This window comes from Typopeltis vanoorti, chromosome 9 (assembly GCF_054136105.1).
Source record: "Typopeltis vanoorti isolate ZY-2024b chromosome 9, IOZ_Tvanoo_1.0, whole genome shotgun sequence".
NCBI lineage: Eukaryota > Metazoa > Arthropoda > Arachnida > Uropygi > Thelyphonidae > Typopeltis > Typopeltis vanoorti.
In genome coordinates, this window is record NC_143557.1 from 136,328,532 (window position 1) to 136,348,691 (window position 20,160).

Consider the following 20,160-nt stretch of genomic DNA (forward strand, 5'->3'; position numbering starts at 1 on the left):
TGTAAAAGTTTAGCCTTTTCCCAATGGATCCTATGGTTTGGATTTTCAATTCCATGTTGAGAGAGGCCAGATTTCTGCGGTTTAAGAAGACGAATGTGGTCTTGATGTTCCGAGATGCGTTTCTGAACAGACCTACCTGTCTGTCCAAAGTAAGATAATTTGCATGAGCATGGAATCTCATAAACACCAGGTAACATCAAGGGTGAGAATTTGTCCTTAGAAGAAGGTAATAAGTTGTAAATTTGGTTGATAGGTTTGTAAGTAGTGGCAAAATTGTATTTCTTCATAATTTTAGAAAGACGTTCTGCGATGCCTTTAACATAAGGTATGGGAATCCTATGCGCTTTTTTCTGTCTGTTTTGATGTATGCAGAAGTGACTGATTTTTTGAGTTGATTTGGGATTATATCCATTTAGGATGGCTGTATTTTTGATAACTTCTAATTCCTGGTTTAAAGATTCTTCAGAGGAGCAGAATTTGTGTGCTCTGGAAACTAGTGATTTAATAATGCCAGATTTCTGAGATGGATGATGAGCAGAAGAATTGTGAATGTAGCGACCTGAGAATGTAGGCTTGCGAAAGACGGAAGTGGCGATGGAACCGTCTTCTTTTCTTTTGATGTGTAAATCCAAAAAAGAGATACCCTGTGGAGATTCTTTTTCTAATGTAAAGTTGATGCGATGATGAAGAAGGTTAATTTTATCTAGAAACAGTTGTAATTCAGGTTCGGGATGATTCCATACTGCAAATACGTCATCGACATATCTTAGCCAAATTTTTGGTTGTAATCATGACTATTGTAATCATGCACCCTAACTGTATGTTATTCCTAATTTTTGTTTAAATACTGTACTGATGATGTCCTAAGATACTTAGGATGAAATATTTACAATTAAATAATTTTCACTATGGTTTATACGTGTGTTTCTTCTAATTATGAACGCATCACAGGTTTCGTTATTTAAAAAAAAAAAACAAAAAAAACATACAACTACTTGTACAGAGGGAATCAAAATTGACACATGCCCTGCACTGTTTTATTTCTCGAATTCCTTACCACTGTTCTTCATTCTTCACTCCAACTGATGTCTTACAATACCTTCTTTTTTTATAACTGCCTGTTTAACTTCCTTAGTCCACCAATGAGTTCTGATTTGTTCATCTTACAAGTTTGACATGTGCCTCTTCAGCTGCTCTAGAGACCAAACATGGAACATTTTCAATCCACTTCAGGCCTCCAGTAAGCAGTGTGGTGTTCTTACACCAGGCATTTAAATTCATCTGCTTTAAGACAATTATCAACATCCATGCCCATGTCTGGATTCGAACATGTGACCTGTTGGTTGAGGGCAGATATAGTAACCACTTACCATTATTAACTTTCCTTTTTTCTGCAAATTTTCTTAAAATATTTCTGTATGTTTGGTATTCATTTCCTTGCTGTTTAGATTTCCAACAAGTACCAACTTTTTCTTTGTGTGAAGCTGCCTTTTCTTTATGGCTGAAAATTCTCTACTTCTTCCTTTGTGGAATATTCTCTGGGACCATATAGGTTCAAATAAGTCTCATTAATTAAACATTCACATGTGCCACAGTAAAAAATTAATATTCATTTTACAAATATTTTGTCTTAGGTATTGTAAGACATCAGTGGGAGTGAAGAACAGTGGTAAGGAATTTGAGAAACAACTACTTGTGCAGAGGGAATTTTGATTCCCTCTGTACAAGTAGTTGTATGTTTGTTAAGACTATTGGGATCTGAAATGTTAAATTAATTATTATGATACAAATCTATCTAACACAATTGCATATAACCATTTCCCAAACTTTTGGGATAGTAAGTCAATCGTTGCAATTAAGGTTTGGTCTATGAAGTAGAACTTCAGTACTTTTTTTGAGTAGCCATTTATATCTGTACATTGATCTGTGTACAAGCTTTGTGTTTTACTATTGGATCCTATAGTTTGCATATTCAATTCATTCTGTGCCAAGCCATATTTGTGTGTAGCTTGATGAACCAAATGTGGTTTTGATGCTCAGAAATGCATTTGTAGACTGATCTTCCTGTTTGCCCATAGTATGACAGATTGCATGAACAAGAGACTTGGTGTACTCATGGTAGCATCATTGTTGAGAGTTTGTCTTTTGGAGAGGGTAACAGATCTGTTACCCTCTCCAAATTGCTATTGGTAACATGTAGTCAACTTTCACAATGTCAAACGTGTTATAGCAAAATCAATCATTAAAATTGTTGAAAAATCCTTACGAAGCCACATAGTATGAAGCTATTTTAAGCAAAAATTTACTATAGCTTATTTTAAAAGAAATTTACTCTTGCAACAGATTCCCTGTTGTGAAAGTTGACTATTCATTCAAGTTTTAGTAACTGAATTATTTATAGATGTAAAAATTCTGTGCTAATTGATGTCTAGTTGTGAATTTTTTATATTAGATTTTATTTTTTTTTCTTGAAAGATAATAAAGCTGTTTAATTTTTATGCCTTTTAAAAATTTACTAGGTTAATGGGCTTTCCAGAAATGATTGAATTGAACTGTAAGAATGAACGTGAATTGGTATTTCAGCGATTAAGTTGGAATGTGTTTGTTAGTCCATTGTTTATTCTTGGTCTCTACTGGTTATTAGTGACAACATTTCGTTTAGTAGTTTCCAATATAGTGAGTAAATTATTATACTCTTACCCTCATATTCTTTTAAAATTTAATATCTTTTCAGTTTTGTATTGCTGAGAAAGTATTTTTATATTTAATAATATTTTTTATTATATAATTGTATTTGTGTTGAAATAAAAAGAAAAAAAGTGGCAACAAGTGCCCTCTCCTATATACTTAACAGTTTAAATTTCTGCAGTATAATCTCCAGTCATTTGAATAACCTGTTTTTGTATGTTGGTGGTGAATTTTGAATGAATAAAATTCATTGCGAATTTATTCAATCACAATTTAACAAGTTAAACCCTTAAAGGATATGCTTGCATCCTAGTATATATTATATATATCTTGACAAATGTAAGATACAGTGATTTAGAAGAAAAATTGTGAATATTTCAGTGTAAAAAAATTTTTACTAGATTGTATATTTGATAGTGAAGTTTGATACAAAATGAATTGCTGTATAAATTGCATGTAACAAAGTGAGAACACAAGTACAAGGGCAAACCATTGGATTAAGAAGTTGCCCTAAGCGGTCTCGCACGCATACGGCACGTGGAGACCTAAGCTGTTTGGAGAGGACGCTACTGAAGTGAGACCCATGTGTACAAATAAAAACGTGACGGGTGAACAACTTAGGTTACAGAGAGTACTGGTAGGGGGTTAGTATAAAAGGATTAGGACACCCCCCCATGAGGCTTTTTGGTAGTTTTCTCTTCTCAATCATCTGGATGTGTAGTTCACAGGGAGTTCTGCTCTCACTCCCGGTAGTAGCAGTCTGAGATGCCGCATAGTAGTTGAAGAGGTTGCGGGTCTCAGGCCCAATGATGAAAGGATAGATGTTTTACACAGATAGTAGGCAACTCATGGGAAAGTTTAGCGACTCGATAGCGTGCTATGCGAATGCAGAATCACCTTTCGCCAAGAATGTTCTCGACATAGGCTCGATATGCTAGTAACTTGTGGACCAACCAACGATCGCAGGAATCCCAGCCGTAAACCTGACGGAAAGGAAATAGTTTGGAGAAAAAAGAATCAAGAATCAAAGGGATAAGTATAAAGGATCATCGAGTACGGTATTGTAACCTTTTTGTCAAGTAATGTGTCTGAGGAAGAGAAATTAACTGTAATTTAAGAATTAAGGACCCCGATTAGAATAAGACAGGACTATAGTGCTTTGATAACAGTTAGACAAAAGGAAAAGGAAGAAAAGGAATGTTCTTTAGATGTGCTGATTGATAATCATGTCTTAAAAGGTATTTAAGTGTCTTGATTTGAGTAATTTAGTCAAAGTCTGAAGTTTCAAGTTTGTTTTATGATCTAAGAATGCTAGATTATGATTCTTAGATCATAGTAATTATTGATTATTCTTATAACAAAAAAATGTTAAATAAACCTTTTGTTATTTTTAATTTGATTGCCTGTTTCTAAGAATTAGATGCACCACTCATAAATTATTCGAATCTAAGCGGGAGGGAATAAACGATAGTTAAGGTGACGACTGCAAACAAAGGTCAATAGTGGGTACATCTGGAAGTTCACTTCTTGATTGGGAAACTCTTTTTTTAATCTAAGGGTTCTGGGTGGCACAGCAATAAAAAAACAAATTTTCCCAGAACTTTAAGAGAGGCAAATTTCAGAGGCTTTGTCACCTAGGAATTGGCTCGACCCTGAGGCAATTCCTTTGTGTTCTCATTAGTACCACGTGACATCCAGGGAGAGGTATGCTGTACAGCATATAGATATATAACAAGACAAATAGGACTTAACACTGGATAGCATGGGAATTCTAAAATCCAGATGTCTTCTGAACATCTGTAAAGGATATTGAAAACTCTGTGGTATCTTATTTTTATGATGGTCTCCTCTTTGAAGTCAAAGACTCATTGAGGGAGGATCTTTACCAGATGTTATGCAGTACCTAATATATTTCTTTTAAAACATTCATCAGAGATGTGCTTATGACATTCCTGGTAGCCCATTCTAGACACAGAGAGAGAGAGAGAGAGAGAGAGAGAGAAATGAGAAGAACCTGGAACTTGTGTGCTTCCTAACTATACTCATGCTTCTCATTTTCCAGAATAGAAATCATCTTGGCTGTCCTCTGTTGGATCTTTTAGGTTGTCATCACATTTACTCTGAACCCATGTGACTATCTGAACACAGTAGTCAAGATGGTGTTATCAAATCCTTGTACAATGGAAGAATTAGATTCTTATTCCTGCAAGCTATAGTTCTCTTTAACTTCACAGTTATTCTTTGTAATGACTTTAACCCAATTGGCATTGTGGTTCCCTAAACTTTATCTATTGCTCCCCATGTTTTAGCTTTGCTGACCACTTGTAGCAAATTTCAAGTAATATAATATAACTTACTGCCTGATAATAAGAGTCCTTAGTCTGAAAAGCATAACTTTTCTACTTAGTAGAATTGAATTGACAGTCATTGTTACTTCATAGAATTAGTTTGTTCAGATCAGCCTGCCAAGATTTTATATCAGAAATGTCTCTTTGTAACATTGTTGTGTCATTGGCAAATAATTATTTACTATACAGATCAACTCCACTATCATTAATGTGCAAGTTAAGCAACAGTTGACCATGTGCCAGTGGATTACCCTGTGGTGCTCCACTGGTCACACCCTTTATATCAGACTCATAATCTCCATACATTATTTTCTGATGCTTGTTAGTCAGCCACTCTCCTCTCCACCTCACTGGCCTGTTTTGTGCATATCCATCACTTTGATTCTGAATACCATTTTATGTAGAATCTTGTAAAATTTCTTCACAAAATCCAAAAGTATTGTGATATATTCATTCCTTTTATTCAACTCTGCAGTTCATGCTATTGTACAACATAAGTAATTTTCTAAAGCAAGATCTATCTTCAACAGGCCATAATGTCCTCTGTAGCAAATCAGAATGCAACCATCCCAAACACCCAATACTCAATGCCTCCACTTACCTTTCACCAGAAAGTGATCAGAAAAATCAAATCTAAATTAGATACCCTACCCCTGACAGCATTCCTCCATTTGCCCTGAAGATTTGCACTCCAGAGCTGACTCCTATTTTATGTTTGCTTCTTTATGCTCTCTCCCCTCTGTTATCTACTCTATAATAACCTATTCCTAAAAAGGATGACAGATCTTGACTATCAAATTGCCCAATTTCTCTCTCTCTCTCACTCACTTCAGTCCTCTATAAAGTAATGGAAAGAGCCATCAATACCCAACTCCTGTGCCACCTTGAAAGTATCCAATTAATAAATGACTACTAGTATTGATTTCACCAGTGTCATTCAACTGGGGATCTCACCTATTGTCACCCATCTCTGGATAAGTACCATGGAAAGGTTTGGCAAATCCAAAGTAGATACACTCAATATCTCAGTCTTTTAATAGGGTCTGGCACATGGGCCTATTAAGTTCCCATCATTTGGTCTGTCCCATGACTTCTTCAACTGGGTTTGCCAATTTTCTCACCAGACACACATTGTTTGATGGTGGACAGTACCCTATAACCAACTATTCGTGACGTCAGGGAGCCATTACCCTTATCACCAGAGCGGATAAGGGTAATACCACAGTCGTCCTTAATACCAGTGAATACAATCATAAAATGAACATAATCCTCCGCGATCGCGCTACCTACATCCCGCTAGAACACGACCCCACAAAAACACAAGTTTTTGTGGGGTCGTGTTCTTAAAAAAGTAACCTCCTGGCCCCCCTGACGTCACGAAAAAACTTAAACCTTTCCGCTCCCGTTCCCCCCAAATATACGGTTTACCAAAAATCCACAAACCCAATTCCCCACTCAGACCTATAGTAGATGCCACCAATGGACCTTACTACAACTGTCTAAACAGCTGGCCAACTCTCTGACCCCCCCCCCCCCCAACTAGAAGGTCCACTTCCTATATAAAAAACTCGACCCACTTTAAAGCCCTCACAGAAAATTTAACCTTGAATAATGCAGACATATTAGTAAGCTTTGATATCTCCTCTTTGTTTACCAACATTCCCTTAACTGACACCTTATCTCTCTTAGAAAACGTTTTTCCCTCTGACATCTTAGATCTCTTTTCCTTTGCCATTAACTCTGGGTATTTCTCTTGAACAAAATCTACAAGCAGATAGAGGGAACTGCCATGGGTTCCCTCCCTTGCCAATTTCTATATGGAAGATTTCGAAAAACGAGCCATAGACTCAGCCCCACTCAAACCTTCTATCTGGCTAAGATATGTAGATGATGTGTTCTCTATTTGGCCTCACAGCCCAGACACGTTAGACTCCTTCCTCAGTCATCTTAATAGCCTACATCCAAGAATCCAGTTTACTATGGAAAAGGAAAAGAACAGCTGTTTACCCTTCCTAGACACCTTAGTCACACGCCTGCCTAATGATACACTTGCCTTCACTGTATACAGAAAACCCACACACACAGGCAGATACATTCACAAACTCTCCCACCACCACTACCCCTCACAACAATATGGCATCATCAAAACTCTTACTAAGAGAGCCCACAATCTTTGTTCCAGTGGAACTGCCCTTACTACTGAGCTTAACCACATACACAACACTTTCCTCTCCAATGGCTACAGGGAACACAGTATCAAAAAAATAATCAGTTCCTCCCCATTCCCCGTCCTTCTTGTCAACAAGATTTTAAAAATGCCATCACCATACCCTACATCCGTGGCACATCTGATAAAATAGCCAAGATACTAAAAAAGTACAACCTACACACAGCATATAAGCCCTACTGCAAACTTGCTACCCTTATCTTTCTACGAAAGATCAGCTCCCTCCTCTCTCACTGCCTGGAGTTTACAAAGTACCCTGTTCCTGTAAGCTGGCGTACTTTGGACAGACAGGCAGATCAGGATCCATCCGCCTGGAGGAACACAAGTCTTACATATGTAAACATAACTATGGCCATTCAGGCTTGGCTGACCATGTTTTGGACACCACCCACAGAGTATCATGGAAGAAAACCACCATGCTCCACCACAGCAAATTCAAGAAAGAGAGACTTTTCTTAGAAGCAGCAGCTCTCAGAAACCAACCAAATCTTAATAAATACGGTTGCATTAAGCTTCCGAAGATTTGGGAAACACTCATCACCAGAGGTCCCACATTACATTCCAGGCCACCTACTACCGCCCTTAGAGGGCGCTCCACCTAGATAGGACTTTAGTGTCACCCACGTGGTTGGGCTTAGTATTGTAAGATTTGTGTGTGCATGTTACATTAATTGTTTTTGTAATCCCCGTAGATGTCCTAGTGACTAGGACGAAATATAGGAAGTATTGAATTCTATTTTAATTCTTTTTGAGTGTTGTATAAAATCCATTAAGCCTCCAACATGATATCATCTAGCTAAGTAGCTAATGCAGGGATCCTTCAGTTGTTCTGTATATCAGTCACCTGCTCCAGTGAACCATTAATTCAATACATAGTTTTGTTGGCATATACTTCATTCCTCCTTCTCACCTGACAACCCTTGCACTAAACAAACCACCACAACCTACAGAGCAACAACCACTGCAAACCTAAATTCTGATCTCCAAACCATTATTCAATGGTACTGAGATAACATTATTAATTTCAATATCTGAAAAACACGTCTGCTTTATTCCCACAAAAAACAAATATCTAGACAAGATGAGATTTCTCTCCTTCGGATAACTTGGCATCAAGACTATCCTAGCATAAACACATTAAATTTATTGCTCCTCAGCATCCAGAAAATTAGAATTCCTCTTTTGCTTAAGGCATTACTTTACCTCTGAACAGCTGTTAACGCTGTACAAATTGCAAATTTTACCATTCATTGAGTACTACTCGCACAAATGGAGTGGTGCCCCAAGAGCTCCTGAAATACTCAACGCAATACAGAAGCAAGCAGTCATACTGATAAATGACTCATCTCTTACCAACTCACCCAACCACTCTCACACTGGTGTTTAGTATATAGTGCATGCATCCTCTATAAGTATTTCCATGTTCATCAAAACTATCATTAATAATTTCCTGCCTACACCAAATCTTTTGAAACACGTGCAGTTTCCACAAAAAAAAAAAAAAAAAAAAAAAATGCTATACAGTGGAACCTCGGTTGTCGAACAAATTGGTTCCCGAACATATTTTCCAAACAAAAAATGCACCGGTTTCCTAACAGAACTTGATTCCTGCACAGGCAAACTGGCAGCCATGTGCTCCAAGGGCTGAGATGTACAGCAGGAGAGCATCAGTTATGCCACAGCCTCCGCTCAATGCACACACCTGCTTGAATTTGCAGTGCCTTTTCTTGATTTTTTTTTTTTTTAAATAAATTATTAATAAATAAGCCACCATGGGGCTGAAGAAGGACACTGATAGCAGTAAAGCGACATGAAAAGTTGTTAGAACCAGAGGTGATAAAAGAAATCATATTCAAACATGAAATATCATTTGTGTCTCAGATCTTGCTATGCAGTTCGGTATGGCAAATTCAATGATCTGTACAATACTCAAAAATAAAGAGGCGATCAAGGGAGCTGATGTTGCAAAAGGAGTGAAAGTTCTTACTAAACAAGAATACAGATGATTGAAGAAGTGGAAAAATCGTTGCTGATTTGGATCAACGAGAAACAGCTGGTGATAGTGTTTCTGATGCTGTAATTTTTGAAAAAGCGAGGCGATTACATGATGACCTGTTAAAGAAAAACCCTGGTACGAGTGGTAATACTGATGTGTTCAAAGCTAGTAGAGGGTGGTTTGAGAAATTTAAGAGGAGATGCGGCATACATAGTGTGGTTAAGCATGGTGAGGCTGCGAGTTCGAACCAAGATGCAGCTGAGAAATATGTGCAAGAATTTAGTGCCTATGTAAAGTCTGAGGGTTTTCTTCCCCAACAAGTGTTCAACTCTGATGAAGCTAGCCTGTTTTGGAAAAAATTGCCAAGTTTATTTATTTTTTATTCTTTTTATGTAAGATTTTATGCATTTTCATTGTTTTTGTATACAATTTTATGCATGAAGTACTGTTATGAAGGTTTAATTAAGCAATCATCTGGGGTTTGGGAATGGATTAATCAATTTTACATTAATTCTTATGGGAAAATGGTTTCAGTTTTCAAGAAAATCAGTTTCTGAACAGCCTTTAGGAATGTATTATGTTCGACAACCAAGGTTCCACTGTAAAAGGATTCAAAGATGATGCAAAAACTGAAGATAAGTATATTCTAGATGTCTGGAGTAATTACTATGAAAGACTGTTAATAAACAGCTACAGTACAGTAGTAGAAAATATGTAAGGGAGATGCAAAGGAGTAATATCAATGTTTCAAGTTGAAAAGCTATCAAAAGCCAGAAACATGGAAGCTGGAGTAGATGATATTATTATTATGTGACACCTCCAGGGAGTCCAAAGACTCATCGAGGGAGGGCATCTACTCTAAAACTCTCTATCTCCACCACTCACGATACACCAACTACACCAATGCCATCTGCTGTCCATCACCACCACTAGTATTTGACCAGAAATTCTCAAATATAGATACAAAAATTTTGCAGTGGCTACACTGCATAATTCAGAGGTCCTGGTCACAAGGTTGAATTCCAGATGGCTGGAGTAGCACTGTTATAGTTCCCATCTATACAAAGGGAAATATAGTTGAATGTGAGAATTACAAAGGACTCTTACCTATAATACTTAATAGAGATTAAGTATTATAGGTAAGATTTATGCAAGCATGCTGGAGAAGAGGATGAAAAAAATTGTGGGAAAAAAACTTGGAGACTAGTTAGGTTCAGACCAAATATAATTTTATGACAAAAAATTCATTTTATGACATATAGTTGAAAAATCATGGACAACTAGTTAGGTTCAGACCAAATACAGGTTGTCAAGATTAGATTTTCATTTTATGACATATAGTTGAAAAATCATGGACATATAAAAAGGATCTGTAGATCCTTAAGTTTTGCAGATCTCTAAAAGGCATATGACAAGGTGCCCGAAGAAAACCTTTTCAGAATGCTACAATTATATGGAGTAAATGAAGCATTGTACAAAGCAATACACAGTCTATGTTTTAGTTGAAGTTAGTGGTTGAATTGAAGGAGATACAATATGATTGTTTGATGTAAAATCAAGTATAAGGCAAGATATGTTTGAAAAGATTACTGTGCAGTATTCCTAATTGTTCTCAGACAGCTATTGCTTAACTTATACCTAGTTTAGCCATAAATACTGTTACAGCTTTAACATCTCATAAACCTTTAATCTATCAGTAAATCATTTGCAGCTTTTGGTACATACAAACCACATGTATATCATGCATATAGCAGCACTCAATGTTCAAAATGTCTCCCTTTTGCCTTCACGCATGCCTGAAGTCTGTGAGGCCACATATCGATGGTGGCATACACAACATCCAAACCGAAACACTGCCACTTCTCACTCCAAATCTGCCTTCAGACTGCTAGTTATGTTGGGGTTTGTTTCTTACAGGCTACTCTCTCAAGCTCTGACCACAGTGGATTCAGATTAGGACTTCCAGATGGCCAATCAGATGGTGATACGAGGTTGGGCACATTTGCCTTGAACCACTGTCATACTGTCATGTGATCCTTGCCTTGTGTGCAGGGGCTGAATCCAGTCCTGTTGGAAGGTCCACTGCCTACTATGAGCCAAGTTGTTCATGGACTGTACCACAGGTTCCAGCACAGTGTCTTGATACATTTTGGTAGAGATTTTGACTCTTTTCTCACAGAAATGCAACTTGGATACTCCGTGATACATGATCTCACTTGTTGTGCATCGAGCATATAGTTTGATTACAAACTATAATCAACCAATTCCAATTATATTAAATAAAGAACAGAGTGCATACAATACATGCATAGAGCGTGCATGATCTCACTTGTTGTTATTTAGGAATGTACTATAGTTGGCACTGTAATTCAGTTCTGGCGAGTTGAGAGATCTAATAAGGGTCTTCCAGATCACGGGTAAGATTAGTCCTTGGTTCCTGTTAAGGTTTTGTATGCAGCGGGCAACTGTTGTAGCCTCTTTAAAAATTCGGGAGTGGAAGTCCTCCTCCATGTAAGGAATTGGGCTTCTATCCCACTCTATGGTATGGTTCATTCTTGAGAAATAAAGCTAAACCCAATTTTTCTTCTCTGTTATTATTAAAGTCACCTATGTGTTCTTTTTGCCTAATTTCAAGGCTCCTTGAAGTTTGGCCAATGTAATTCAAGCCACACGAGCAGGGTATGTTATAAACTCCAGCATATTTGGAGAAAGGATGGCTATCTTTTGGAGATCTTAAGAATTGTCTAATCATCTCTGTAGGTTTAAAAGCCACACTGATTTTATGTGGTCTAAGGAGTCTTGCAGTCTTATTGGAAACTGTCCCTAAGTATGGAATGACGATGGTAGAAATATAATATAGATCATCTCGTTGTCTTTGTCGGGGTTCAGAGAAAAGTATCTTGTGGACGATTCTTCAAGGAATCATCCAAGTGCCAACTATAGTACGTTCCTAAATAACAACAAGTGAGATCATGCATGCTCTATGCATGTATCGTACGCACTCTGTTCTTTGTTTAATATAATTGGAATCGGTTGATTATAGTTTGTAACAGTTTTTTACTTTTTAGTGCCTTACATCAGTTATGTATCCTGAAGATGCCAACAGCTTTAGTTGGTATAACATAGTTGTTTATTATATGCACTTGATCAATATAATCCCATTAAAAGTCATTGGAAGTGATTATTATTATTACTTCTTCTCTGTTTTTTATGATGAGTCTAATGATGAGTCTAATGACTCCCTGGGCAACTCCAGGGAGTCATTAGACTCATCGAGGGAGGCCCCAAATCATATTCATCACAACTATTTGACATTCATACAGTATCTATCATACCTCGCCTTAAACTCATTCACTGTCACAGCATCCACCACAGACTCAGGGAGCGCATTCCACTCATTCACTACTCTAAAAGTAAAGAACCCAGCTCTAACACCTTTACTAACCACACTTTTGCCCAGTTTCCATGGATGTCCCCTAGTCCTCCCACAACCAGCCCTGTTCTCAAAAATATCTTCTGAATTAATTTTATAGAAACCCTTCAGTAATTTGAATGTCTCAATCATATCTCCCCTCCTCCGCCTATCAACCAATTTTTGCAACCCACAAATCCTCAACCTATTCTCATACGGTTCATTCCACAGACCTGCTATCATCTTGGTCACTCGCCTCTGGATCCTCTCCACCTCCTCCCCATCAAGAAGAAACCTAGGTGACCAAATCTGAGCACAGTAGTCTAGATGGGGTCTTATCAAGGCTCGATACAGAGGAACAATAACCTGCTTGTCTCTGCTTGTCAACGTATTCTTCAGCAACCAAGTGATTTGATGAGCTGTTTTGGCCACTTTTGCAATGTGTCCCCTAAATTTCAATTCCTTATCTACCAACACTCCTAAATCTCGTGCCTCATCAATTTCCTGGAGCACGGTTCCACCAATGCAGTAAACTGCCGCTAATCTTTTCACCCCAAAATGCATAACCTTACATTTTGCCACATTAAACTGACATCCATTCTCCTTAGCCCAGACCTCCAATCTATCCAAATCATCCTGCAAAATTTTGGCATCATCTGCATTCACTATTGCCCTACCCAACTTCGCATCATCCGCAAACAAATGAACTGTTCCTCTCAGATCATTTCCTATATCATTTATGAACAAATTAAACAGCAGTGGTCCAAGAATAGATCCTTGTGGCACACCACTAGTCACAGGCCGTCTTGTGGACTCTACTCCCGAGTAAACCACTCTCTGATATCTCTCCGTCAACCACCCTCCTATCCATCTCACCAACCCTATGTCCATTCCCATATGCCGCAATTTACTGATTAGAATTCCATGTGGAATCCTAATTATTCACTGCTAAGCAAGATTAAAATGGATATTACATTGAAAAGAATAGTATATAAGAGAGTTTTCAGAAGAATTAAAGTTGAACAGCCTTTACAGATAACTATAGACTTAATTATACAAACATTATCGGAAAAATTTTTTAACCAGTTTGAAAACAAGAACCAAACCTTGGAATGCCAGTGGCAAAATCTGAAGAAGACATTAATTGATTCAGCTAAGGAGGTATTGGTGAAGTTGTTTGGATAGAAAAATAGGAACCCAATGGTGGACACAAGAAGTTAAATAAGCAGTTCTGGAAAAGAAGAAAGCATACCAAAAGCATACACTAGCAGGCTATGTGTAAAAGTAGCTAAACAAAAGTCATGGGAAGACCAGTAAGAATATGGAAAATAATTATCAGGAAGGCAGAAAAATGTTCTGGAGACTAATAAAAAAAACTTAGAAGAAATAGTACTGTAAAAGGAATCAAAGATGATAAAAATGAAATGAAAACTGAAGATAAGGTAATCCTAGATGTCTGGAGTAATTATTTTGAAAGACTGTTAAACAACCTGTGACAGAATAGTAGTAGAAATTTTTCTAGAGGAATGCAAACAGGAGTACATTTCATACTTGAGGTAGAAAAAGCCATCAAAAACTTGAAATTCAGAAAGGTAGCTGGAGTAGAAAGATATTCGACCAGAAATACTTAAGTATGGTGGTATAAAAGATTGTATAAAAGTTTTTCTGTGGCTACACTACATAATTCACAGGGACTGGTCAGAAGGTCATATTCCAGATGATTAGATTAGAGCTCTAATATTTACCATTTGTAAAAAAGGGAATAAGACTGAATCTGATAATTACAGAGGAATTTCTCTACTAAGTGTTCCAGGTAAGATTTATGCATGCATGCATACTTGGAAAGAGGCTGAGTAAGATTGTGGAACAGAAACTTAGAGAACAAGCTAGATTCAGGCCAGATAGAAGGTGTTAGGATCAGATTTTCGCTTTTTATTTTATATTTTTATTTTCACTTTAAGCCTCCAGGATGCTCTAACTAAATTGAATAACATCTGTAACAAATTTGCCATGAAAATCAGCAATGAAAAGACCAAAACTATGAAAATAGGCAGAAACATTGAACACATCAACTTCATTCTGAATGGAGAGATTATAGAACAAGTCAAATATTTCAGCTATTATGGCACAATTTTTTGGTGAAGATGGCAAATTAAATTTGGAAATAGACCACAGATTAAGCAAAGCTGATATGATTAGGAGCAAGTTGAATAAATTTATATGGAAGAAGAGAGAAATTAGCTAAAACACCAAGCTAGCAGTATTACAAAACAGTGTTAAGTTATGGATCTGAGAGTTGGGTTAGAAATAAAGCACTTAATGAAAGACTAGAGGCCACAGATATGCGGGAGGATTCTGAGAAAAATTACGGGAGTGAACAGATGGCATGAATGGTGAAATCATATTAAAAGTGAAGAAATTAGAAAGGAACTTGACATTGTTAGCATTCCAGAATGTGTAAGCATAACTAATCTAAGGTGGTGTGGTCACTTAAATAGATTGGGTGAGGAAAGGTTATCAAAACAGGTGGTTGATGTCAAGATGGCTGGAAAGAGAACCACTGGAAGACCAAGGTCTAAGTGGATTGATTCAATCAGAAGTGCCTTAAAAGCATGAAGTGTTAGATATAATATTGGAGTGCTGACAAGTCATAGACTAATTTGGAGGAAAATTGTGGATAGAAGATTAATAGTAATGTTAACTTATTCATGGTTGAAGGAGGATTTGAAAGGAGAATTTGTTGAGGAACTCGTAAGGAAAGTGAAGTGATATCAGCAATGGAATAAATGCCAAAAGGAAAATCTTCTATAGCTGATGGAGGAGCTTTGGAATTATTGAAGGTAGTCTGGATGAAATAGTGAATATATTGACTCAAGTTCATCAAATTTGGAAGAAAATATAGAGTCCTAGAGATTGGAAAAATCAGGCTTTATCCCAATTCCAAAAAAAACCAAATTTCAGAGATTGTGAGAATTATAGAACCATCACTTTAATTTCACATGCATTAAAGTTATGCTGAAAGTGATCCAACAAAGGCTGGAGCTTTATGTGAAAAGAGAAATACCACAAGAACATGCAGGCTTTAGGAGAGGACAGACGAACTTTAGACTAGATTGCAAACAGGAGATGGATTATTGGAAGAACAAGAGAATTTCAGAAGGACGTATTCATTTGTTTTATTGATTATAAGAAAACTTTTGATTACATGGATATCACAACAGTAGGTAGATTATTAAAACATAATCTTCCTTTAGCAAATCTGGGCTGTCCATCAAAATAATACCATTGTTGTCAACACAATTCTTGATCCTGATTCTCACCATCCTTTCCAACACCTTAACCAACAATATACACACAAATTGTCCCATAATTTGATGCTTGAATTCTGTCACATTATTGTAATAAGTAAGTAGATTACTAAAACATGACCTTCCTTTAGCAAATGCATGCTGTCCATCAAAGATAATACCATTGTTGTCAAGCCATGATTCTGATTCTTATCATCCTTTCCAATGCTTTAATCACAACAATAGACACACTAATTGGTCCGTAATTTGATGCTTGAATTCTGTCACTTCTTTTATGAAGGATTACACTTGCCTTCCTTCCACTCCTTTGGAACTTCACCCATAGTAAGACTCATTAGATATTTTACTAGAATTTTAAGTAATATTGTTTGCTTTTTGTTTCTTGGTGTGTCTGTACAATTTTTGCGTGTTTTCTGTTATTTTAATTATTATTTTTAAGAAAAGATAGCGCACACATGGCACCGATAAAGAAAAAAATGGCGGCCAGATCGCCATGTTTGTTTAAGAGTTTTGATGTAAACGAATTTATGCAATGTGCTGTCTGTGAGATGTATGCCTTGCGAAGAGCGGTAGGAGTCTGGTTAGAAAGTGATAGTGGAGTTAATATGTGTAAAAAGTGTAAAGAGAATGAGGACTTCAAGCGTGTTTCGTGTGTCGAGAGCGATATCGTGAACGATAGTCATAATGTAGAAAATGGCGGTGTGCTAGAGAATTGCGTGGTAGTGCCAGATAGGTGTGAGAGCGTCGCCGAAAATGTAATTGAAGGTAGAAACACAGAAAGAATGGATGATTTGATCGATAATGAAAATGGTGAGATAAATGCGAGTAGCGAAATTGCCCGTTTGAATGGTGCCATACACAGAGCTAAAAGACAACTGGAGCGTATGGAAAAATGTGTGTTGAACGTACCGACAAATAACCGGCGGAAGTCTGTGACGGCAAATAATAGAATGTTTGCAAACTTCAATAAAATGAAGGAGCGAGTGCTGTATGGGGATTCGCTATTAAGAGGCGTAATAATTGAGAATTTAACGAAGTCGTACCAGCCGGGTGCGATCATAAAGGACGTCAGCGAATCTATTCGACTGCAAAAACAGAGGGTGAAAGAGATGATAATCGTGGCAGGAACGAATGATTTGAAAGAGGACAAAATGGAAATGATAGAGGATGTGAGGGAGTTGTTTGAGGTAGCAAAAGAGAAGAGTGAGAGAGTTAGGATGGTGAGTATCTTACCGCGGTATGACAGTGAAGTGTTTAGAAGGAGGGCCATAATTGCCAATGACTTTATGCGTGGGTTATGCATGGAGAGTGGTGTGGAATTTGTGGATGTGTGGAATGAGTTCGATGGGCGAAAGGACTTATATAAGATGGATGGATTGCATTTGAATGGAGTTGGTGTACGGAGACTTGAAAGAGTGTTGATGAATGATGTGGAAGTGGATGTACAGACTCAGGGAAACTAGATTTATTAAGAGGAGGGGGGGAGTAGATATGCTGACTTTAGGGGGGCAGTTAAGTGTATGAATGAGTATATTATGCCCGAGTGAGTACGACGGACAACAAATCAGAATGGGATAGTTAGTATAAGGCATCAAAGTAAGGATGGGACAAATTCTACGATTCATGTACACTAATGCCAGGAGTATTAGGAACAAGAAGGAAGAGTTTTTGGCCATGGTTGGCACTTCCAGTCCACAGGTTGTCGGTATTAGTGAAACATGGCTGACAGAAGATGATAAAGCTAATGGGATTGAATGCGACGGGTATAGCGTGTTCAGGAGTGAAAGGTGAATAAAAAGGGGGGAGGAGTGTTATTGATGATAGCTGATGATCTTCAGCCAAGGAGTATAGAAGTTGAACTGCATGATGGGGAAAAAAGCACATTTGAGGCTGTTTGGTGTGAGATACAATCCAGCAGAACAAAATATACAATTGGGTGCTGCTATAGACCGGGTGATGGAGTGGATGGTGGGGATAGTATGCATAAGCAAATAGAAGAAATGAGTGGAAGGAGGGTAATTATTATGGGTGATTTCAATTATGGTAACATTGACTGGAAAGAGGAGAGGGCACATGTGAGGAAGGAATTGGATTTTATGCGGTTATTAAGGGACAACTATCTACGGCAACATGTATTGGAAAATACCAGGGGGCAGAGAGTGCTGGACCTAGTAATTGCAACCGAGAATGTGGCTGTAATGAACATGACCATGTTGCCACCAATTGGTGAGAGTGACCATAAAGTCATGACTTGGGAGGTGGCTAAAGGAGTCGAATTTACAATTAAGACAGGGTACATGTGGAATTACCGGGCTGGTAAGTATGACAAGCTTAGGTGTGTGCTTGGCTCAATGCCATGGCATGTAAAACTGCAAGGGCTGGATGTTGATAGTGCATGGGAGGTGGTTAAGAACTGTTTGCAGGAGGCAATGGTTGACTGTATACCAAGAGTCCGAATAATAAATCAAGTAGGGGTTAAATGGATGAATAACACTATTAAGCTTGAGCTGCAAAAAAAGGAACAATTGTGGAGGAAATTTAAGGAGAAGGGTGACCATCAGGCACAGGAACAGTATAAAGCTCAGGCCAGGATGGTAACAAGGGTGGTAAGAAAAGCAAAAGCAGATTACGAAAGGAAATTGGCCATGCAGGCTAAAGAGAATCCCAAACAGTTTTTTCAATATGTTGCAAATAAAAGGAAAAATGCTCATGGTAGAATGATCTTAAAAAATGCTGAGGGTAGGGAGGTAACCGAATCAGTCGATATTGTGGAATTACTGAGCGAGCACTTTGCAAGAGTATATCATCCAGGTGGTGACTTTGCAGGAATGGAAGAACCAACAGCTTATACTGGAATTGTGATGAATGAAGTAGAGGTAACTAGTCTATTACAGAACCTCAATGTCAATACATCTGTGGGATTGGATGGTATACCAGCTCGTGTCGTACGTGAAGCGGCCAAAGAATTGTCAGTGCCCTTGACCGTTTTGTTTAATTTGAGCCTCAGGACTGGGTCAGTCCCAAGGGGGTGGAAAGAGGGGAAAATAGTTCCACTGCACAAAGGTGGTTCCAAGGCTGCTGTTGAAAATTACCGGCCAATCAGCATAACAGGAATCATTATCAAGGTCTTAGAGAAAATAGTCAAGAGGAAGATACAAGATTGGATAGAAGAAAATGGGATACTGTATCGGGGACAGCATGGTTTTGTGAAGGGTAGGTCATGCCTCAGTAACTTGCTCACGTATTATAACACAGTGACGGCTGAACTGGATAAGGGTAATGGGTTTACGGTGATTCTACTGGACCTTGCCAAGGCCTTTGACAGGATACCACATGAAATTCTAATCAGTAAATTGGGGCATATGGGGATGGACATAGGGTTGGTGAGATGGATAGGAGGGTGGTTGACGGAGAGATATCAGAAAATGGTTTACTCATGAGTAGAGTCCACAAGACGGCCTGTGACTAGTGGTGTGCCACAAGGATCTGTTCTTGGACCACTGCTGTTTAATTTGTTCATAAATGATATAGGAAAGGATCTGAGAGGAACAGTTCATTTGTTTGCGGATGATGCGAAGTTGGGTAGGGCAATAGTGAATGCAGATGATGTCAAAATTTTGCAGGATGATTTGGATAGATTGGAGGTCTGGGCTAGGGAGAATGGATGTCAGTTTAATGTGGCAAAATGTAAGGTTATGCATTTTGGGGTGAAAAGATTGGCGGCAGTTTACTGCATTGGTGGAACCGTGCTCCAGGAAATTGATGAGGCACGAGATTTAGGAGTGTTGGTAGATAAGGAATTGAAATTTAGGGGACACATTGCAAAAGTGGCCAAATCAGCTCATCAAATCACTTGGTTGCTGAAGAATACGTTGACAAGCAGAGACAAGCAGGTTATTGTTCCTCTATATCGAGCCTTGATAAGACCCCATCTAGACTACTGTGCTCAGATTTGGTCACCTAGGTTTCTTCTTGATGGGGAGGAGGCGGAGAGGATCCAGAGGCGAGTGACCAAGATGATAGCAGGTCTGTGGAATGAACCGTATGAGAACAGGTTGAGGATTTGTGGGTTGCAAAAATTGGTTGATAGGCGGAGGAGGGGAGATATGATTGAGACATTCAAATTACTGAAGGGTTTCTATAAAATTAATTCAGAAGATATTTTTGAGAACAGGGCTGGT

General features: G+C 38.0%; 1 protein-coding gene across 3 annotated transcripts in view; it reads left to right on the forward strand.

Moving 5' to 3' along the window:
- The window catches only part of Piezo (piezo type mechanosensitive ion channel component), a 1,325,935-nt gene that overhangs the window by 202,297 nt on the left and 1,103,478 nt on the right, over nt 1-20,160 (forward strand). For all 3 annotated transcript variants that reach the window (XM_090398322.1, XM_090398324.1, XM_090398323.1), the window contains exon 6: nt 2,520-2,676. In XM_090398322.1, coding sequence (XP_090254448.1) covers nt 2,520-2,676 — 157 coding nt within the window. The remainder of the gene's footprint in view (nt 1-2,519; nt 2,677-20,160) is intronic.